General features: G+C 44.1%; 1 protein-coding gene, 2 long non-coding RNA genes and 2 pseudogenes across 3 annotated transcripts; 2 read left to right on the plus strand and 3 right to left on the minus strand.

Annotated features, from left to right (window-relative positions):
* Positions 1–1,303: 1,303 nt before the first annotated feature.
* Positions 1,304–3,228, minus strand: LOC147967391 (uncharacterized). Its single transcript, XR_015603161.1, has 3 exons — positions 3,040–3,228; positions 2,686–2,914; positions 1,304–1,616 (listed from the first exon to the last, which is right to left on the minus strand). It is a non-coding gene; the product is annotated as an uncharacterized LOC147967391 (long non-coding RNA).
* Positions 3,229–5,604: 2,376 nt separating this feature from the next.
* LOC125555688 (uncharacterized) lies at positions 5,605–6,724 on the plus strand (annotated as a pseudogene).
* A 2,866-nt stretch (positions 6,725–9,590) lies between these two features.
* On the minus strand, positions 9,591–10,336 carry LOC125555689 (T-complex protein 1 subunit beta pseudogene; annotated as a pseudogene).
* Positions 10,337–13,003: 2,667 nt separating this feature from the next.
* Positions 13,004–16,454, plus strand: LOC125506828 (putative FBD-associated F-box protein At5g56440). Its single transcript, XM_048671534.2, has 4 exons — positions 13,004–13,172; positions 14,629–15,457; positions 15,695–15,844; positions 15,946–16,454. Exons 2-4 carry the CDS (start codon positions 14,645–14,647, stop codon positions 16,138–16,140), a joined length of 1,158 nt encoding a protein of 385 aa, XP_048527491.1. The 5' UTR covers positions 13,004–13,172; positions 14,629–14,644; the 3' UTR covers positions 16,141–16,454.
* A 4,550-nt stretch (positions 16,455–21,004) lies between these two features.
* Positions 21,005–22,827, minus strand: LOC147967392 (uncharacterized). The gene is made up of 3 exons (XR_015603745.1): positions 22,604–22,827; positions 22,187–22,529; positions 21,005–21,264 (listed from the first exon to the last, which is right to left on the minus strand). It is a non-coding gene; the product is annotated as an uncharacterized LOC147967392 (long non-coding RNA).
* Positions 22,828–23,237: the final 410 nt, after the last annotated feature.

The following is a 23,237-nucleotide window of genomic DNA, read 5'->3' on the forward strand; positions in this document are numbered from 1 at the left end:
TATTTTTGTTGAAGCCAGATTTTTTCGGCATGCTTATGAGATAGCATATGTCGACAGGAACAAAGTAAAAAAAGCCAAATTTACATTCTCATAAATGAACTATAGTATGAGAGATGATTATCTCATATCAATCTCCTGTTCTGACATTTCCACACTATCAGCATTTTTGCACATACATAGGCAGGCACAGATAAAAATGTTAATCTAGCGAACATCTATCAATTTGCCAGCATATGATTAGACATATAGAGCAAGAAGATTGAAAAGCTTTCATCAACACGTACATCACATGGATTTTGCAACCACCCATAGCACTACTTCGGTGACCTGTGATTGTACCTTCAAAACATGTCTACAGAGTCTGTGGATCTTTTGTTCCTTCCTTATTTGTGCTTGTCTTCCTTCCATATGTGTGTTTGTCACTTGAAAATGTGGCTTTCCAATATGGCTCTTTGAGCAAGTATTGCTACACCATCTAAGTGCTACTTGTGACATGTTGTTGACTAAGTTGAAATTACCATTGTTATTTCAGAAATAGGGAAATCAACAAGACTGCGTAAACTCTAGCCTGCCTTACATCAGCAAACTTCTGAATAGAATGGGGATGACGATTTGACCACATATTCTGCAATAGACAATCTTAAAGACAGAGAGGAAATTTAGTATTTACATATTTGCAAATTTCCAGCACCACATCTAACAACACATCGCCGAGAATTGCATTACAATTTACTATCATACACATAACCTGGAAATGACTCAAATTAGCATACTACACACATTCAGTTGTTCGGTCAATTCTTGTGTACACTGATTTATTGCTTATTACCAAAATTTCAGTCTTACACCAGTGGGGCCAAGGAATATATGAAAACATAAATAATGGTCAAAATTAGGGTAGCTGCTGAAGCTTATGGTAAAATATTTACCATGACTCCATGAGTAGACTTAACTACCACACAGGGTCATCACATACAATAAGTATCTTTCAGTATTTAATTCATGATAAAAGACAATTAGAATTTTATGTTTGTTCGGAGCAGGTTGGAAGATCACCAAAATGAGCTGCTGAAGCTTATGGTAAAATATTTACCATGACTCCATGAGTAGACTGAACTACCATAGAGGTCATCACATACAATAAGTATATTTCAGTATTGAATTCATGATAAAAAAATACAATCAGAATTTTATGTTTGTTCGCAGCAGACTTGAAGATAACCAAAATGAATGAACAATAAATTTCTGGACATAGATGTAAATTTTGCAATAAGAATTCATGTTACAGGAAGGAGAGTAGCTAACCTTGATGTTGAAATAGCTGGCATTCATGTAAGATTTGTAGTCAAATAGCATAAACTCACAAACTCTTGCATGGTTTGTTTGAGGCAGCTGTCATATTACGGTATAAACCAAAGACGTGAATTTTGAGAGGAATAATGTTATACACATGACAAATTCTTTAGCACAGCACATCACATTAAGCCGTCCGTGCGTAGAGCAGAACTGGACAATACCATTCAATCCTCTATCATACAAAGTTCAGACGCAACCTGCCATACTCGCATTCGTTCCGTCTTGAGATTCCCATGTTTAGAAGTAAATGGACTGCAAAACTGACAAAAGTGACAATAAATGTGGAGCTGGAAGAGTGCAAATTTGTATGAAAAAATATTAATGTCAATTTGTGACGATGCATCTCTCAAATCAAGGTGGCAACAAAGACAGCATAACCAATGTAAAATCAGGAATTATTTATTTGCGTAATAGCACAGGGCAAGTTATTATTACCATATACCCAAACTGTACTACGAAGAAAGCTGATGATGACAAGTAACCCGCTACCAAGGGGTGTCACTTTATGTCAGGAGAGATAATGAGCATTTGAGTTCATCTCTTGGAAAATTATCATGAAGCAGATTGTTAACACATTGAAAGGAGATATATGATTTGAACGCACACATTATAGTACCAAATTTTATATCCCATATGCACTTACATGCCCTGAATCCATTGTAAAAATGCCAACAGTGGAATCCAACGAAACTGCGTGTGCAAGCTTTGTAGCCCTGCAAGTATTTTCACTTGTTTTATTGCTGAAATAGGCTCCGTGTACTGGACTAAAACGATTTTTGATTACTCCACTGAAACAGCTGATTCTGATATTTTGATTGGTCGGAAACTGACAATTAATGTGGTTCATTTGCTGCACCTAACATAACAATATTTCTTAGGAATCTTTCAAGGAAGCTGCATATTTATATCTAACCTGGTTGTTCTTCTCTATATATGTTTGTGAAGTGGTAGCAAGCCTGTCTCTATGTTGTTGTCCATAATTAGGTCTGTGGTGGCAGCCTGGCAGGTGGGCAATCACTTTACAGTGCACGATTTGTTTCATCTGAAGGGCTTTTGCCAGGGACGGTGCTAGGGGTATTCTTAGGTCTTCATGTGAATACCCATGATTTTTACAAAACAGTGTTGATTTTGGCAAAAGAGTGACAATTTTCAGAAAATAGCAATGATTTTGGCAAAATGAATACACATGAATACCCGGTTGCAAATTTCTGGAGCCGCCACTGGCTTTTGCATATTTGCCCAATATACTATGCCAGAAATAACAAAATATGGAGAGAAGAGCCTAAGATGTACTTGATGCACGTAAAAGGAAGGAGCAAAAGGAATCACCAGGAAACATGCTAATCTATCCAGGATCCATGGATGCTGCAGTTGAAGTGAAGAGTGGTCGGCCTCAGCTTTTCCTGCGTGAAAGACATACAGAAGATCATTTGACCAAAAGCCATATGTTCAAATATTAGAGGTCAACCTTCACGCTTTCTTCTCTTTTCCCCAGAAGAGATTAACGGATCTGAGAGCATCTGGGTGTGTGACGGATGGCGACGAAATCGAACGATACCTGCAGAGAAAACAACATGCGTGAAGGGAGGGCGGAAGCATGACGGCCCTCTTCCTCGCCTGGGGACGCCGGTTCTACCAGCAGTCGCTTGAGTTCAAGATCGGGTGAGGGGAACGCGCCGTTACCATGGTGCTCATCGAGATCGCCGGGAACGTGGTGGTTCGCCATCTCTTATCCAGATCGCCGGGAACATGGTGGCTCGCCGTTGTCGTCGGGGAAGGCGCCGCCGCCGCGCCATCAGCCATCCTCGTCTGTCGTCTCCTCCATTAGGGTTCACAAGGCGTGGCATTTTTTTTCTTTTCGGGATATCGCAAGGCACTGCGTCAAATGAAATAGAGGACTACGTGGGCTTCTTGCAGGTGTTGGCCCAATTAAACCAGAATGCTACGATTTGGCCATCGGAGTAGCTGCTCGCAGGACAGCCAGCCCACTTAGCGGGAAACCACGAGATTCCTTAGCAATCTGACGGCCATAAATGATCGATAACTAACATCTGACGGCCAAAATTGCTAATGCGTGAGAGGGCTCCGTTTAGGCTCGGTTATACTGTCTTTAATGTGAGGAACAGACCATCAGTCTGTTGGTTAGCCTTGTGGGAGCGCAGGTTGCCCGTTCTGGCTCGGCCGAGGGGGTGCTTAGAGATTTTCTTCTATAAAAATATGCCGCCAAGGGCTAGTCCTGACTGGTCTTTTTTTTCACAACGATGTGTGCGGCCAGCCATGTTTCCCATGTACTCATCGGAGAGCTAGGCCAGTCACGGTTCTTGCCGCGGTCTCTTCCATTACTGCCGTCGAGGATGCAGCTTCTCCGATCTCCATCATCGCGCATTACGTACATCTGGATGCAACCAGCGCAAGCAGCCACGTGCCTGGAGTCGCTGCATCCCATCACGCATTCACTCAATCCCAAATGGCGCTCTTGGATCGGCAGCGGCATAACTAACCAACAGTTTTAATTAGTTTTCCGATTATGCTGACCTGTTTGGTTGCGCACATGGCCATTTCCCAATTAAATATCTGGGAATACCGATTCATTATCGACGTCTGGCCATTGCGGAGTGGAAGCATGTAGAAGAGTGGTTAGAGAAACGGTTGAGCAGCTGGAAAGGCAAGCTGCTCTCTGTTGGAGGACGGCTGGTTTTGATTAACTCTGTCCTCACAAATATGGTTCTTTATATGCTTTCTTTCTTCCAACTCCCAAAAGGGGTCCTGCAAAGACTGGACTATTTCAGATCCAGATTTTTTTGGCAAGGAGATGGGGAAAAGAAAAAATACAGACTAGCCAAGTGGAGTGTGGTTTGTAGGCCGAAAGACCAAGGTGGCCGTGGAATTCATGACCTGCAGGTCAAGAATGAGGCTCTCCTTAGTAAATGGTTGTTCAAACTTCTTATTGAGGATGGTGTTTGGCAAACCATACTGCGCAACAAGTATCTAAGCCACAAGGCGGTGTCTCGGACATATTGGAAACCTGACGACTCACATTTTGGGCTGGCCTAATGGCGGTAAAGAAACATCTCTTTCGCTTTGGGTCTTTCACGATAAATGATGGGTCGGAGATTAGTTTTTGGGAAGACATCTGGCTAGGCGGTGCCAGTCTCCGAGAACAATATCCAGACTTATACAACATTGCTCACGATAAGAATAATACTATTTGCGCAGGTGCTCAGTTCATCCCCCCGAATATTTTGTTTCGGCGGGATTTGACTGGCCCCCGACTTATGTAATGGCATAATCTTTTGTCCCGTCTAGATGCGATTAGCCTGACTGAAGGTTGGGATGTGTTTTGCTGGAACCTTACTACATCAGGGTCTTTCACCATAGACCCTATGTATTGTGCGCTCACACATTTTGAGGTATCGGTAAGTAATAATAAGAAAATTTGGAGGTCGAAGATACCACTAAAAGTTAAAGTCTTCATGTGGTATCTTCGTTGGCGAGTTGTGCTAACCAAAGACAACCTCGCACGACGCAATTGGCAAGGGAATAAGAAGTGTTATTTTTGTACTCATGATGAGACAATCAAACACCTTTCTTTCTAATGCAACTTTGCACGTTCTACGTGGTCAGTCATCCAAATAGCGTCAAGTTTATATCCGCCCATAAGTGTTGCCAATATTTTTGGTTATTGGTTGGATGGTATTTCAAATAGGTTCAAAACGCTATTGAGGGTGGAAGCGTATGCCTTACTATGGTCGCTTTGTCTATGTAGAAATGATTTTGTTTTTAATGACAAAAATGCTTGTTCTTTGCAGGCTATTTTTTGTTGTACGCACTCGCTTCGTACGTGGTCTATGTTACAACGAGCGAAGGTCCAACCGCTGTTCAAGGCGGTGTGTACGTGGTTGGAGCAGGTGGCTACGGAGATTTTTGCCCAGCATGGGTGGCAGCATAACCTCCGGATCGGTCCATCTCATCTTTTGACATAGGCAGAGTGTCGGTCTATAGGACTCTACTGTTGCCGATTTGTCGGTTTTTGTTTTTTTCTGGTTGTTAGACTTTTGGTGTTCGGCTGTGTGCATCCTAGTTATGCAGAGGCCGAGTGTTGCTCATAATGCTTTGTATCCACTCGATGCTACATTTTGAGTTAATAAAATCGTCCTTTGTCGAAAAAACAGTTTTAGTTAGTGAGACAAATATACCCTTTTTTTTCTTTTACTTTTTGCAAGGGGGTGTACGGAAGCAACTCTTATGATGTGTCAAACCATCTCATTTCATTATGTGTTTCCTTCTCAGCACCTCAAAACAATCATGCTCCAATCTGTCTCTTTGAGACATGTGTTCTTTAGGCCGTTGAACTGTGACTGCCCTGTGCTTGAACATTTAGAGCTGGAGAGGTGCAGTTTCTGTGATCTGAAGGAGATCACATCGAGGTCACTCAAGGTTCTGCATATAGTTCAGTGCCTTGTCGTCGAGGGTCTTCTGATTTGTGCTAGGAGCCTTACCCATCTGTCTATCGTTGGCATATCATGTTATTCTGGTGCTATGGTAACAAGAGATCTCTCTTCTCTAGTAACAAGTTTCATTAATCTGAGATATGACATGTTTCATCATAAGAAAAAACACAATAATGGGCTATGGTCTACTTGATGGCTTCTCACATGCCACAACCTCGGAGTTGCATGCGCCATTACCCGAGGTACGAACTAGTTCCTTTTATTTCCATATCCATACAAGTTTAGATGAATGTATTTGCTTGCTTAGTTAGATTTTGTTACATAGTTGCTTCTCAGATTTAAATCCAGAGGATCTTCACTTTTTCAGCTTACTTGTTTCCGTCTCATGTGCTGGTATTATTTTAACAAGCTAGCATGGAAATATCGAATAGTCAAATTATTCAACTCTCTGTTTTTTATCATTTTGATTTCATCTCTGATGAATATGAAGCTCGAATTCCTGAGAGGTTTGCGGACGTGTCCGATGTTGAGCAACCTCATGAGTCTGGTACTGGGCGATTGGTGCACGGCTGCTGACTTCTACCCACTGCTTCACATTCTCCAGCGCTCACCCAAGCTGAAGGAGCTAACCTTAAAGCTCGAAATGGTACTCACCCAGAACCATCTCTAAATACGAGTTGATCTGCTATCACACCGGAACCTCTTAGTGATACTACCTTAATGTTGATACACTACAGGAGGAATGTAGAAGATGCGAGGGTTCTGAATCCGCTTTGCCAGCATCAGGCTCGGGCAGCTATCCTTGCATTGAGAGGATCAAGGTCTACTGCCGGAAAGAAGATCCAAGAGTCGGTGCGTTGGAGCAGGCGTTGCTACCGATTGTAGGAGATGTGAAAATCAGCATCGAGCATCGCTGATTGTGTTAATCAAGACCTTGTTTTCTTTACGGGACCTGCCACCTTTGATTGGTTCTATGTTAATTCGTTGGGACGAAGTGTTTTGGGGACACCCACATTAACCAAAAAAGGGCCGCTGGTAACACAAAGCAGTTGCCAAATGAGTATGCATCATGTATTCTGTTCCCGAAATGTTCATGCCTTCGATAATGGGTGCATACTCGTTGCAATTGAATTTGCCATGTGTGTGTGATCTGAGCTACTTCATCTATGTTGAGTGTCAGGGGACATGATGGATTCTGGTGGTTATTCTAATTTTTGAAAACATTATATGTAATTATTTTTAGATGAATATGGGATTGGTCTTCTCATTTTCATAACCATTAGTTTTTTTGTCTAGCGGAGCAAAATGGGATTTTATTTCTGTCTCACAATAATTATTTTCCTTGGTTGCTAGGCACAAGATCTTTTCTCAACTCTGATTTGATCCTCATCTACCTCCCAGATACTCTCTCCATTCCAAAATACTTTTCGTGGTTTTAGTTTACTCGAGAGGGAGTAGTTTCCATTTCAGTTTACCTGAGAGTTTTCTCTTCGTAGAACTAGAAATAGAGGTTTGAACTAAAACCACGACAAGTATTTTGAAACGGAGTGAGTAGTTTCCATTTCAGTTTACTCGAGATTTCTCTCTTGCTATAATTAGAAATAGAGGAGCAAACAATAGAAGCTTATGGCATTGCTCGCACTGGTATTTGCTGCAAAAGATGTTGTGATACCAGCTTTGTCTTAGCCAACAATAAGGAATAGGTTCAAACTGAAAGCTGCTTGCATCCAAGCCATGATAGAATCAGTGTGGAGTTTGCACTACTGGAATTTCCCTATACGTCGGGTGTCAGGCTCTTCGCCGAGAGCCAAACCACACGCACTCGGCAAACTTCGGTACGCCGAGAGTCGCACACGGCAACAATGGGTTCACGACAGCTAGGAGCTAGCCCATGTTGCCGACACAGAGTCACGGCAAAGCGACTACACCCGGCAAACGGTAAAGACGCCGAGAGCACCACACGGCAAAGGGTAGCCACGTGGCATGCCCGTTCGCACCTGACGGCTCCGTCGGTTTCTTTCCATATTACCGAGAGCCGGTTGTCGACGCTCGGTACCGAATATGCCACATCCCATTTTTCCTATTCTATTGTGTGTTCTTTGGCCCTCTATTGTTGTGTCTGATATTTTATATCTTTTAATGACTAAAGTTTCAAAATGCCATGACTTATGTTTTGCGTTAGATTTTTTCAAATCTCAACTTCTAAGCACTACTCCCTCGTTTCCTTTATGTAAGGTGTATTATTTGTGCCATGCTGACCAAGGCACAAAATTATAGCGGATTTAGGACGAATTTATCCTTGGCTAATTTGTTGGTTAGTGCCAAGTAAATCAATTAGGCCATGAAAGAAAGAGATACTTGCAATAGGGAGAAAGATTCCTACCGAGCATGGCTACAAACGGAGAAGACCCCTAGACCTAGGGTTAGGACCTGTACCAAGAGCTGGTTACCGACCCTCGGTACTGAGTAAGCCACATCCTATTTTCCTTTTTTGTGTGTTTCTTTGCCACTCTCATTTTGTGTCTGATATTTCATGTCTTTTAATGACTCAAGTTTCAAAATGCCATGACTTTTGATGACTTCTTTTTTGGGTTAGATTTTTTCAAATCTCAACTTCTAAGCACTATAAAGTAAAAGAATGAAAACAGAGCCTACCATAACACGGAGAAGCAGGTATTCACCAACCCCTACCCCCTTTTGGTGTCGGTTAACGCCGTAAACCGCCGGGGCCACCGGCTGGGTGCTCGGTCGGGAAGCCGCACGAGGGGGGGGGGGTGTCCGGCAACTGGCCCTACATGTGTGTGGCCAAGGCATATGAATGAAAGGGTGGTGTGGTGTACGAATACCCAATGCATTTCCTTGACGTGGCAGATGCCTCACAAATCGGACACATGCACGGGCCCGAACGTCGAGGACTAGTTGTGTTCGTCACCCAAATTGAGCCGACGGTGGGCGATCTTGTGAGGGAATGGGCTGAAACTTGGTCTGACATCTCACAATGACCTTTCGTAACACGGAGAAGCAGGTATTCACCACCCCTACCCCCTCTCGGTGCCGGTAAACGCCGTAGACCATCCAGGCCACGGGAAGGGCGCACAGCCAAAAACCCCATCTCGGGTAATGTGTAACTATAATGGTAATGTCTAACTATGACGGTAAACAACAACAAAGAATAACACATATGTACGGAGCACGCCTAGAAATGGGGAAGACCCCTCGAACTAGGGTTAGGACCTGTACCACGAGAGGTACTCTCGGAAAAACCCCATCTCGGTGATGTCTAACTATGATGGTAAGATGATTTGCCAAGCATGTAGGAAAATAAAGGAGATGTAAACAACAACAAAAAGGATAACACATATTTACCGAGCACGACTCGAACGGCCGAGAGTGACTCTCGGTAAAGGCAACTATTACAGAGAGCCGCTTATCAAGAGTTTGTTCTGCGCAATTACAACTTTATTGAATCCCTCAAGTAATAGTTGTTCATAACAGAATGTGTTCCAGGCTTCCAGCCCAGCAGAGCTAGCTGTTCACCCAAAAATGAGCATCAGCCACACGAACCAAAATTAATCGCCTATATATCAGTGTTTTAAATAGAGGGCTATGGAAAATAGTGGAGGGCCTCTAAATCAGCTATAGTGAAGCTATTTGTGAAGACGACCATTTAGCGGCACCCTGCTGAAAAGGTTATAGCGGCTATTTAAAACTATGCTATATATTTTATCACATAGGAGTATTTTATTTCACAATGACATACTATATAATCTAATGGGAATAACCTCAAGAGGACGCCTTGAACGCCTTCCGGATCCCGCGCTTCTGCATAGTCTCCCAGCTGCAAAATTGTATGCCATGTTAGTCTCCAACTCATGTACGAGTTACATAGTAAAATCAGCACCTCCATGATCTTACACCGCACGTTGAAGACATCAATCAATTCCGGCAGCACGGTTCTCTTTGTGGTGCTCAGCTCGGAGCTGGGAGATCAGCTCAACACTATCCAGGCCAGCATTGTCAGCAATGATTGTTGGGATGGCCTGCAGGGCACACAAAAGCATCAGTTTGCATAAGATTTCTTCCCATGGGTTCCATGCAAGTTCATCCACCTCTTTGGACATCACCATCTCAGGTCATCCACCGCCAAATATGGCACACATTTCATTTACTGTCAGCACTCATAAGGCACCTCATCAAGCACATGCATGCTCACTGTAGACAAGAAGACGCATATACTCAATGTGTGACCAAATTGAATGTTACAATGTTATCACTGCATCATAAGGAGCTACACAAATAAGACATACCTTGCTCCTCTCGGGACAATGGTGGTAACTTGCCCCATGCAACCCCAGAAAAATGAATCAGCCTCTCCTCCTCAATCATAATACCCCTTCAACTGTTTTGCTCTTCAGTGACCTTGGAGTGCCCTAGGCTTAACAGAATCGAACTTGCGCTTCCAAAAGTTCAATGCCCTTAAAGTCACCATGTTCAACTTTGAGTATGCGAGCATCAGCAAAAAGTTGCATAACTGTCTGTTGATAAAGCTCTCACATTTTCTGCTTTTTAGCAGGCTCAGTATCTGCAACCTTAACTTTGTATGTGTCCATAGATGTGTTCGCAACCAAAATACTTAGAAGGCGGATTTTCTGTGAGGATTTTTTATCTCTTGTTTTTCTTATTATGCATTCCTTTTAGAAGCATTTGACTCAATCCCGACCCTCATTTTCACTTTCTCACGAGAGCATAGTTCCTCATGTACACCCCCGCACCCCGCCCGTCGCGTCGGGCATACCACCCCTATCCCCGCCCCCACTGACACCCTGGGCATAGTCCCCCCTTTACCTGCGCCCTAGGCATAGCCCCCCATCTACTCACCCTTGTAGCCCTACCGCCTAGACCTTAGCCTATACCATAAACTACTCCCTCCGTTCCATAATGTAAAACATTTTTCGACACTACACTAGTGTCAAAAAATATCTTACATTATGGGACAAAGTAGTAGATCGTATACACTATCTCTACTCTATATATTGCTACTTGTTGATAGCCTTGATGAGGAAATTGCTTTTAACTCTATGCAAAATGTTGTACATCGGTGATGGGGGACTAAAAAGGATGCAACAGTATCGACCTTACTTGAGCCTTTCGCTGCTTCATGGATCTTTTGCTTGGAGAGTAACGGTGACTCGCCGCTGTGTGACCTCCATGCTATTCCTCTAACGGTGGCTGCCGATGGTCTCCACCTCCTTGGTCATAGTCGTGCAGGCAGTGGTGTGACGGGATCGCAAAGGAGGAGGAGGAAGAAGCTGCTTCTTTTCCATGGAAGGTCAAGGTGGCGAAGACGGCTGCGCTCCGGGCGACGAGTGATTTGCAACATGGGAGTGTACTTTCTGTGTGCGCGTGCATCGATGTTGGCCCAGACCTGGACCGCCCCCTGCTAAACGTGCCTAGCACCATACAACCCAAATCGGCCAGATTTTAAATGGGTCGTGTCGTGCTAGCCTGCGTGTCGAGCTCCTAATCGGCGCTTTAAGCGTCGGTTGGTTCTATCGGCGCTCGCTAGCGACGCGCGGCGGGCCAGCCCACCAACCGCCTCAAAAAGAAAAAGCAAAAATAAAAATAATTCTAATAAAAAATATGGGATCACATGATTCCAACTAAAAATCCCAACAATCGCAAGCTAATGCACTAACTACAAGACCAACCTAGTTCTTCTGTACACCACTAGAAAAACAGTCCCAGTTAACCTTTCCTTTCACGTTAACTTATTACCAATTAAAAAATTGCAAAAAGAAAAAACAAATTTGAAAACAAGATCATCAATTTATAGAAAAAATATATCAATTTTTAATAAAATTACACAAAATTGAAAAATGATCATATATTCTGAAAAAATTTCATTGATTTTTTGAAATGTTTATCAATTTGAAAAAAGTTTATCGATTTTGATAAAAGTTCATCAATTTTGAAAAATATTCATCGATTTTTAAGAAAATTTATCAACTTTAAAAATAGCCTGTCGGTTTTGAAAAGAGTTCATCAATTTTGAAAAAACATTCATTGATTTTAGTAAAATTCATTGTTTTTTTTAAAAATTTCATGTATTTAGCAAAAGAAAATTAAAATAGATAAAAAAGAAAAAAAAGAACAAAAGCATTCCAAAAAAGAGCGAGAAAAGGGGAAAAATGAAAAATGAAAAAACAAGAAAAAAAGAGTGAAGAAGATATAATGGGTGGCCTGTTGTTTACAGCTGCTTACAACAAACGCAGAAGTTTTATTTATCAAAAATCACATTGTGTGGGATGCAATTTTGGTTATGGGATTGGCCAAACCAAACGTGGTGTCCTGGACCTAGCGATAATGCAAACTTGGCTAGATTGTGCTTCATGATTAACAACACGACCTTCAAAAATAAATTACAGTGAAATAAAGATGCTCTAGAAGTAAATTCACTAATGATAGTCCTATAGTTACCCTTGCCGTTATTGGTAATGTCACCAATGACTTGTTTTGAATTGGAAGAGATGATGAACCGGTGTATGTTAAGATCTTACGTGAGGGCTAACGTCTCCCTGCAGGCAATTGCCTCCACTATTTCCGAATCATCTACCCCGCTTATAACAAGTGCCAAGCTCCCTAAAAAGAGTCGTCCCTGTCTCTGCAAATTGCTGCCGTTGCTCCGCCTCTTCCGGCCCGAATGCCGGCATCAACATGGATCTTCGAGTAGCCCGGTGATGGTGCCTTAGGTTGCTGGCCCGAACCCAGAGGTACGCGCCCAGGAGGGCCAGCCATTGACAGGCTCCCTTGATCATCTCTAGTTAATCAGATAGGTGGCACTGGGGGGAGACAACTCTCCTCCACTCTTCGGCTCAGGCGACAACGAAAAGGGCCTCGTCGACCCATACATCAACAAAGATTTCATCTTGGGCCTGGCGGGCGACGAAGATGGTCTCTTCTGGCCGAGCGGATGCAAAATGTTTCTCTTCATTGTGGGTGGCTATGACCAGGCCATAGAAATGTAAATGTAATTTCTGAAAAGGAGAATATAGTTTTGAGATTTGTTGTCTTTTTTTTTGTTTTCTAAAAAAATCACAATCGTGTCGGACCTGACACTCATTTTCATCACATTGGGCCTGTTTTCCTTTAATGGGCCTCAACAGCTGCTCAAAAGAAGTGAGCAGAAAACAAATGCGGCTCAGTCACGCACGGTGGCCTGGCCCGTCAGATAGGCAGGGAGTGAGTAGGTAGGTGTGAGGGCGAGAGAGACTGAGGCGCCGCTGTTCTCGCCGCCGTCTCCTCGGACGCCGGCGCGTCGCTCGGGTCCTCGGACGGCGGCGCCGCCGAGCCACTTCGCACATACCAGTACGCCTTTCTTTAGTTTCTTCTTAGTCCTAGTAGTAATGGGAATCGGAGGTGAAACCCTAGCTAGTTAAAAAAGGTAGCAGATCTAAGTAACACAACGAACGAACTGATTCCATTAGGTCTACCTACCAAGAGGCTGCTCTGTGCGTAATCTGGTCGAGCAATCGCTCGTTAGATTGTTGGTGTTACACACACACATTTTATAGTTCGATTTGGCCGGCCGTCTGAAGCCTACCTAGGTCTAAGAATGCATTATTTTAAGTGTACAAGATAGAAACGGACGTCCCAAGGCCACAATTGATTGCATTTTGTGATTCCCAGCATCGTTAGTTGCTTGTCAACCTGAGCAGAGCAGTGCTCATCTTGTTCAATGTTGGGACTCACTTATAATTCTTTTCTTATATTACTGAACTGCAGCGTCTATATATAATAATGTGATTTATGCACTGCGGTCTGTGATTTGATTTCTAGAAAGAAAAGGTATGGCTGTTGCGGAGATATGTTCAAATTCGCCGAAGAGGAAAAGTTGTTTCCTTGGAACAGAAAATAGGACCCTTAAATCATATCATGTGGTAGGTAGATAGACACAAATCTTAATAATCTGATGAGCTCACCATCTCACCCCTTTTGGTAATCTCTTCGCGTTAAAGACCAGACTTGCCCCTCAGATCTAGTTTTACTAAGGTAGTTGAAGAAGAGATACTGCGATGCAGTCCGGTGAACCAGTGCTAGGATCAATACTCAGATTCTGAATTCAAGGGTCAACTGCCTTGGAGAACTTAGCTCCTTGAGTAGTCCTCACCCTGTTCGGTGTTGGGAACTTACAACTTTTTTTCTTCTAACTTAACTTAACTGCCCTATCCGTTGGGAACTGATAATTTCTGCTCACCGGTCATTATTATTTTACTGATAACTGGAAAGGATACTGTCCTGAAATTGAAACCTCAGACTAATGCTCATCGATCTCGGGATCATGATGTTTTTTCACTTTTTGTATTTTTGTGCCAACTAGTGAAGTGGCCTGATTCCGTTGTTAAGAGTTGTTAGAACTTTATGTTTGGTTGCAGTGCCAGCTGATTACCATTGTCTGCGTGTGGCGCCATTTTTTGCTTTTGCTGCTAATCAAAATCAAGGATGCCACTCCTGGGTATTTTCTAACTGCTGCGAGATAAACTGAAATGCTCAGAGGAAACCAGCAAATATTGTAATGAAACTTATTAGAGGAACCCGACAAAAATTGTAGTGACTGAATCATTTGGAATACTGTAATAACTTATTAGAGGAACCCGACAAGTTTGCTGATATGTGGATAATGATCTCGTTTTTTTGTTTGGATACATCGTACCATGAATGGAGCCCTGTCATCTTGCTCTTTGTTTCTAACTTCTAACATGTCTTTGTGGCGTGTATATCTGTGATTTTGATACTGATTCATTCCCCTGCTGGATACATGCAGCCGGCTGTTTGATGAAATGTCGACCTGCAGTTCCAAGAGGGCGCGAGGCGCCAGCGATGGTGTCGACAGGCTCAGCAGCCTTCCCAATGAGCTGCTCCACCGCGTGATGTCCTTCCTGCCGATGCCGGAGGTCGTGCGCACAAGTCTGCTCTCGCCGAGGTGGCGCTATCTCTGGGTCTCTACGCCATACATCCACATTGACCACCAGGACTTTATGGATGACAGCAAGCTCAAGAATTTCGGGAACCACCTGCTGCTCTTGCGTGACGGTGCCACTTCCTTAGATGAAGCCCAGATATCTGCCCACAAAGTTGTTGATGGTACAACGTGTTGTGAGTGGATCCGTCATGCCATCATGCACAAAGTTCTTCTGCTTCATGTTTCTGCATATGCCCGTTTGGATAGCACAGCCATGTTTCCTTCACAGCACCTCAAAATAGTCAGGCTCAAATCTAACTTGTTGAAACGTGGATTCTTTAGGCAGCTGAACTGCGACTGCTCAGTGCTTGAACATTTAGAGCTGGAGGGTTGCGGTTTGTCTGACGTAAACGAGATCTCATCGAGGTCCCTCAAGGTTCTACATATCATTCGCTGCCATATCGTTAAGGGCCTCGTAATTTGTGCTAGCAACCTTACCCATCTCTCTATTGTTGAACCAAGATGTCGTTCTGGTGCTATAGTAACTAGGGATCTGCCTTCTCTAGTAACAGCTTCAGTTAGTCTGAGATTCGACGAGTTTCATTATAAGGAAAACACAATGCTGGGTCATGGTCTACTTGATGGCCTCTCACATGCCACGACCTTGCAGTTGCATGCACCATTACCTGAGGTACGAACTAGTTCTTTTCTTTTCATGTGCATACAAGTTTCGATGAATGTACTTGCTTGCTTAGTTAGATTTTGTTATATAACTGCTTCTCTGACTTAAATTCAGAGGATCTTCACTTTTTTCAGCTTACTTGTTTTCCCTCCTATGTGCTGGTATTATTCTAACAAGCTAGCTTGAATATATCGAATAATCAAACTACTCAACTCGCTGTCATCATTTTGATTTCACTAAAGTTAGCACTCGAGAGGTTTGCGGACATGCCCGGTGTTCAGCAACCTGACAAGTCTGGTGTTGGGTGATTGGTGCATGGCTGCTGACTTCTATCCGCTGCGTCACATTCTACATCGCTCGCCCAAACTGAAGGAGCTAAGTTTCAACCTCGAAATGGTACCCTCTCAGAACCATCTCTAAATACCAATTGACCTGCTGGAACAGCAGAACCTCTTGGGTCCTTACTGATATACTACCTTAATGTTGACACCCTGCAGGAGGAATGTAGAAAATGTAAGGAATTGGAATCTGCTTTGCCATCATCAAGGGGAGCTCCGTCGTCAGGCGCAGGCAGCCACCCTTGCATCGAGAGGATCAAGATCCACTGCCAGAAAGAAGATCCAAGGGTCGGTGCGTTGGTGCAGGCATTGTTACTGGTCAGTGATGTGGAAATCGGCATCGAGCGTCGCTGAACTATGTTAATCAAGACCTTGTTTTGTTTTGGGGACCTGCCACCATTGGTCAGTGCTAAGTTAGTTTTTTGAGACAAAGGTGTTTGGAGGTTCCTATGTTAATGAGAAAAGGGCCGCACTCCTTGTCAGAAAGCAGCGGCCAAGTGAGTCCCGATATCATGTTTTAGATAGTGGGTGCACACTCGTTGCGGTCGAATTTCGCTAATATAATGGCAATGGTTGATCTTAGCTAGTTGGTCAACATAAACTAGTTGAGTGTTCAGGAGACATGATGGATCATGGTTGCTGGGTATTCTAGTTCTTCTAAAACGTTATATATGTAGTTGTGTTCTAGCCAACTATTGGATATTTTTTCCTTATCTGTATGTATGATGAGGTCAGAGGAGCCGATAAAAGTGTCGTTAGTGAAACTACCTTAATGTTGACACTAGCAGGAATGTACCGCCATCTTCAAGGGCAGTGTCGGACTCAGGCAGCTATCCTTGCATTGAGAGGATCAAAATCTACTGCCAGGAAGAAAGATCCAACGGACCGATTGTCGGCGATGCGAAAATCAGCATCGACTGTCTCTGATATCTGTTAGTCAGGAGCTTGTTTTGTTTTTTAAGACCTGGCATCTTTGATCGGTGCTAAGTTAAAGAGCTGCTGGTGACAGAAAGTAGTTGCCAAATGAGTAGTCATCATGTCTTGTGGTTCCAGAACCACCACCATGTTTTAGATGATGGGTGCGTACTTGTTGCGATTGGAATTCGCTATATATATATCCAAAACAATAAGGTGTGCATCAAGGAGGGATTCTCGCATGCATGTGCCACGTCATCACATCACAGGTATTAGAAAAAAACGAATCGAGCTAGCGAATGGGACCTCGTTTTCGTTAGTTCCCGTTGGACCATCTGTCGAAGGTTGATTGGAGAAAAAAAAATATGTGTGTTGCGGCAATTCCTTCCCCAGGAAGGAAGATGAAAACCACACGCTTCCTCATCCCTTCCCTCGCCGCAACCACACCCTCCTATTCGCTCCCCAAGCTGGACGCCGTGTGAATGGAAGGGCTCTACGCCCCCGCTCGCCGTTTCCTGCGCCTCGCCGTTTCCTGCGCCTCCGGATCTGAGCTCGCGCGCGGTGACGGTTGTAGGAAAGTGCGGCGCTGCTCCTCCCCACGGCCCCAACGGCAAGAGCAAGAAGAAAAAGCAAAGCTTCTGTTTAGCCTCTCCCATTAGGCATATCCATGTGCCACTATAAATTGTGTTGATATTTTCTGGGAGAAACCACTGCTGAAGCTGTTACACATTAGGAATTGTATTATTTTCTGTTGCCTGTCCAATATATGTTGTGCTGCATGAATTCCAGATTTTTGCTGATCCTGTCAATTTGAAATAGCAAGATATCCAAACAAGGCAGTAACTTAAATTTAGCTGCCTAATTTTGAATTTGAAATCAAGATCCCCAATCCCAGTCTCGTGTTGGATTTTGGTACCACCAGAATTTACCGTCATGTGAAATATCCAGTAACAAGATGTTGATGCCATAGTATAATACTTTATTACCAACTTTCTACTTAGAGTCGTTTGAACTGAGATAATATATTCAATTAGCAGAACTCAGATTTGAACACACTTCTTGTTTACAAACTTTTGCTCGTTCTATGTGTGGCAGTTCAGCAAATTTGCAAGGCAGTGAACTCAGTTTCACTCTGTACACAAAATTATGAGAGGACATCCATCTTGCTGCAGTGTTTTATGGAACATGGTGAAGGTGCGTGTACTGCTTTTCCTTTTTCTGGTTTCATGAAATCCATTCTGTTGTGAATTGTGGTTATTGTAACCATGTAGGATCACTTAGCATCTAAGAAACTTAGCGGGTTTAATTTTGCGGTTAGAGGGCTATTACCAGCTGCATAGCCACACCTAAAAAAATATTGCATGTTGTGATAGTTAATTATATTGCCAAATATGGAGTGTGGTCCAAGTTGGAGGCCATGCATTTTATAAGGGACACTTCTTTATTTTGTCACGTCAATACTAGAAAAATTTGAATGCAATGATGAGTAAATATTTCTTGAAGAAATCTCATACAGGACTTATAAATTCTTGCCAAACTTATCATTCTTTTGTTCAACTGATGGTTAGTCTGTTCATGATTTTAAAGGTTAGGGACCGGTGCTTGGACTCGTTCTGCGACATCTGGTATTTTTCAGAAGTGAGGAATTAGGACGACCAGCTTGCTTTCACGCAGATGATTAAGATGATCAAAGTGCATCATAATAACATGGTTCCGACTATGGCTTTGGGAGTGCAACATCGGAAAACTGAACAGTTCAGCTCAGGGAAGCTTTCCCCAGGATTCGACAAGATCCACGAGTTCCTTGAGTGATTTTATATGCCAAGGATTGGTACTCGCATGCTGATAGGTTTGTGAGCTTGGCACTACTCTTATTTCTGCAGCTATATTTATAAACCTTGTCTCAATTCTTGTCATCATATCCTAAATCTTGCTTATGGTTCAGAACAAATGATGGATTATGAACCTTTTCTAATAGCTGATGCAGTAACATCTACTGGAGTTCAATGCTAGTATGTCCTAAATCTTGCTTGTGGTTCAGCACAAATGATGGATTATGAACCTTTTTTAATAGCTGATGCAGTAACATCTACTGGAGTTCAATGTTAATCTGTCAAGCAAAGCCTTTTCTTTTGGCCAATTTGCAAATTTGACTTGTATTGACAGACAATTTATTTTGGTTGCTTAACTTGATTAGGCTGAAAATTACAATTTATGTTTGTGTGGGTGTCCTAGCTCATCATGTGTGCTTGACATAATTCCACCACCACTATTTATAGGAATGCCCACTACATCATGTTCAGAAGGTTGAGTAAAAGTTCAACTGCGTAAAGATGACAAGGATCTAATATCCACCCTCCTCCATATTATTTTCTGCTATGATATATTCAGTGTTTAACAAGGGAGATCGATGCGCTTTGGTGTACATGATGGTATGATCCTTTTTTTATTGATTTCTTATGCCATCAAGACTTGTTTCACTCAGTTTTCCGCTTTGTTTAGACCATACTTCATTCTGCAACCATAGAAGATCATTTATTATACTACTGTACTAGCTTATGTACCATCATTAGCTAACTCATTTTCCCAAAAGCTTGTCAGTGGCCACTTTCACACCATCTCTCCATTATTGTTGTAACTTAATCTCTGTTTTATCAGGACCTTTTCGCTCAGTCACCAAGCAGTTGGATAGTGGTGATCACCTGACACTCTAGCTACCTAGTAGTGTGAGGACAAAGACTCTAAAAGGTCAGAAATTTCTCTTCTCTTTTTATAGTGCATTTATCTATTTCAGCATGAATGAAGTTGTAACTTGCAACATCCTGAACATTTATCAAACTCACTACCTGTAAGTAATGCATATCCTGATGATTGGCCGGAGTATGCATATCTGCAAGTAAGTCCTCTTCGGATCCTTCCACCTAGCCGGCCTCACCACTGGGGACTGGGACATGAGAACCAGCGCCACTGCCATGTCTGCTGGTGATGCTCGACGTCCACCCAGCTTTTTTGATGTGCTATTTGCTCTTTTTCATAAGTTAGGTGTAGCCTACATGATTAATTTTGTACGTGCGCTGTACTTTTGTGTTGTATCTTTTTTGTCCAAGAAGCAGCAGCATGCTTCTGTCAGTGTTATTTTACTACTATCCATTGGCATGTGCTACCTAGATCAGAAAAGAGGAGTGAAAAGGGTGTATGTGCATGAGAAGTCCATCGCTGCACGCAGCGGCAGCTGCACGCAGTGCATCCATGGCTGGCGGAGCGTCGCGATTAGGACTAGCTGGAAGTGCTACTTCGAGTATAGAGCACCGCCAACTAGCGTAATGTTTCGTATTCGTTGTATCCGTTGTACTATGCACTGACAGCCGGACTGACTCATCTGCTGCAAGCACTGCACATGTACAGGCGGAAGGACACAATATTACCGTTGCACCGAACACTGTATAACGTAAACACTTTACCCAGCTGCGTAAACACTTTACCCAGCTGCATGTATTTAAGGCTCATGAACCAACCGCTGCGTGCAGGACCGATCGTTTTGCACGTTCTGCTTCAAACACGCACCCCGAGTTGCCGTGATCCGTCAACGTCGCCGTGCCGCAATGTCCCGGAGCTCATCTTCCGCTCATCGTCTCCGGACACCCCTGCCCCCACTGCCATTGATCCTGTGCCCGAGGTGTGCCGGGACGAGGACTAGATGGTTTGTCTCCGGGATAGACCGGAATCCCGGCGTCCGTTTTTACAAGTGCCCGAACCAGGGAGCAAGTCTGTTATCTGTACACCCATCCATCAGATGTTGCAGTTTTCTTCTATTTGCTTTGTATTTTCTTGTTCATCATTCAGTTTTCAGTTTTGAAACTGACGCGGGACGGAGGCCCGTGTGACTTTTGGTTGTGGGAGGACCAGTACGCGTTCTTCATCACCGGCGTTGGCATCAATCTTCTCATCGAGACGGCCGGAGGTGGGAGCAACGTGATGTTTGGTATCGGACGCGCCATGGAAGATTTACATTTTTTTAGTCAATGGAAAATAACCAGTGTACATAATGCCGGGGCACGCGTACTACTGTAACCAAACACCGGGTCATGATTAAGAAAACGAGTAAGGACCACTTTCTGCCAAGCCTGATCCAAAATATATTCTCTCCCCCACTCTACATTCAGACTGCTGCACGAAATTCACCAAACTTCTACAATTGGATTATACTGAAGTATAGCTTTCCCTTTGCAATGTTTGAACACTCAAAAATGTCACCATCCCAACAGAGAAACAGCGACGAGAATAATATTGGACAGAAAGGACCTAATCATGCAACTCCGGTGGTTATTTTTACTAGCAATTCAAGCTCTTTTGTCAATGAAAATTAACCGGGAAAATTAACCAGCGACGAGAATAAGATTGTAGAATTCATACGCCTCCGGCAGAGAATCGAAAATTGTGCCAAGCGCCGGGTTGACAACTACCTCAGTCCCCCTGTCAGCGAACCTTCGTATGGTAGCTTCAAGTGCCGGCATACGATCAACCACCCCCGCCCGCTCATCTGGTGCTTGCGGCCCTCTTGTCCTGCCAACATAAGCAGAAGGAAAACAAGATAAACAGAAAGCATGCCTGTAGTTGGGAAAACCATTTTTTTCCTCTAATTTTACATTTATGAACATTGACAAATAAAGATTGTACTGCCTGTGTGCCACCCACTATGCTTACTACACGAAATTCACGGGTTTGTGGCAATAGAATCAACCTATGTAAATTTGACCAGGGACGTTAGCTGCCCTCGGACGATTTTTCTGAAAATCAACTAGAGTATGCTTGGGCATTTTTACGGTTCGAGCTGGGAAAAAACAAATACAAACAAGCATAATGCACCAATTCGGCAACTTGCTCCTACTAGACAAGAATCAGATTGCTAGAAAAAATCCCAAGCCAGCGAATCCTCATAGAGAAGCTTCAACGCGACGGCACGCGATCAGTGCTACCGCATCGCCGATCGTCTGCCGCCCGTGGCCCTGTAACTAACTAATTACCACCAAAAATCAGAAGAAACTTAAGGGAAAACAAAGGCACACCTGGGAGAAGCTCTTTTCCCCCTCTTTGCATTGTACATTGGACCACAAACTAAATTGGAACAGGCTAGGATTGCCAAGGCCAGTCACTCCTGCAAGACCACTAGCGGTTGGTATCTCGCAAATTCTGAGCTTTTTGCGGCAATAGAATTTTCAACACTGTCTATGTTTAGGCAAAGGCGTTAATCGCCCTAAGTTCACTTGGCTGATGACGCTTTACAAAAAATCCTTATATTATGACCGGATCGAAGCTGTAGAAAAATCCACCAAAGTAGATTCAGACTCTACTTAGTCGACCTAGCCAGATTTTCAGATGGCTGCAAAAAATAAATCCTGGCAGCCTGCTAATTCCTAGCTGCACATATGAATGGGAATCAGCAAGAACGCCTCTTAGGCACCAGCGAAAGAAATCAACGAGATACCTGCGCTTCCAGCAACTCGGATGGTGGTGTTTGCGGATGCTTGCGCACTGTGGGGTAAGGACTGAATCGAGCCGCGCGAGACGACGGGCAGCGCCGCGCCATGGGCGCGTCCGACAGCCACATCGCCACCGCCCGAGCTGAACGTGGTGCAGGATCCCCCCGAAGAACTCAACATCAGACAAAGCCTTCTCCGCCGCCCTCATCCGACCGGCGCGTATCAGGAGAGAACGGGCGGACGACTGATTCCGGCGGGCCTACTCCTGACGCGGCCGCCGTGGCGCCGCCACCGGCCGTAACGGAAGCCCCCAAGCGCGCTGCTGAATCGTTGGCAGTCGACGTCGATCTGCAGTACCGGCGAGCTCGTAAGTTACAGATTCCATCGAAGAACAAAAATAAAAGAGCAGAGTTTTCACTCACCCAAAGTCGAGCGCCGGCGCCTCCGCAGCTGGAATCGCCATGAGCAGAGCCTGACCGACCACGGGCGCGCGCCACTGCCTCCGGCTCGCCGCAGTCCTCCCCCCAAATCCGAAAAGGAATCCCGTGCTAGACATAGGACCTGAGAGCGGCCGTGCTAGACGTACACGCCACCCAGCCGAAGCGAGGGCCCGTGAGCCGAAATGCAATAATGTGCGCCCTGCACTTTCTGACCGGACCGGCCCAATCGTACGACCGAACGTACCTCGGCGAGCCCACAAGGGGCGACTTAGGGGATGTATTTGCTTGTATGCACGCTTTACTGAATCTGACGTTTTCTTTTGCACAGATCACCTCGCGCAGCAGGGCCGTCGATGCGCTGCGTGCATCTGCCACTGCGTGCAGGACGGCCGCTCTCGTATGTGCATGTACCAAAGCTAAGAAGTTTATCTGCATTCAATCAGTTCAGCAATAGTTGCAAGTACACTGCTGCCTAGACCACAAAAGGCAAGTGAAAAGGTGCGGCCACCTACCAGGCCCGGCCGAACTTCCTCTTAGGTGACGCCCCAACCTCTAGTATGTGTCAATATGTGCGATGTGAGACCACCTCCCCTGCGTCTGAGCCAACAATAAGGAA

This window comes from Triticum urartu, chromosome 5A, assembly GCF_056163025.1.
Source record: "Triticum urartu cultivar PI428250 chromosome 5A, HENAU_Tu73, whole genome shotgun sequence".
In the NCBI taxonomy this organism is placed as follows: domain Eukaryota; kingdom Viridiplantae; phylum Streptophyta; class Magnoliopsida; order Poales; family Poaceae; genus Triticum; species Triticum urartu.

Bases quoted from the DNA above. Each gene is read 5' to 3' on its own strand.
- LOC125506828 (XM_048671534.2), top strand. From the start codon at position 14,645: ATGTCGACCTGCAGTTCCAAGAGGGCGCGAGGCGCCAGCGATGGTGTC. The intron at 15,458-15,694 runs GTACGAACTAGT...CACTAAAGTTAG, and splicing joins TGCATGCACCATTACCTGAG to CACTCGAGAGGTTTGCGGAC. The intron at 15,845-15,945 runs GTACCCTCTCAG...GACACCCTGCAG, and splicing joins TAAGTTTCAACCTCGAAATG to GAGGAATGTAGAAAATGTAA.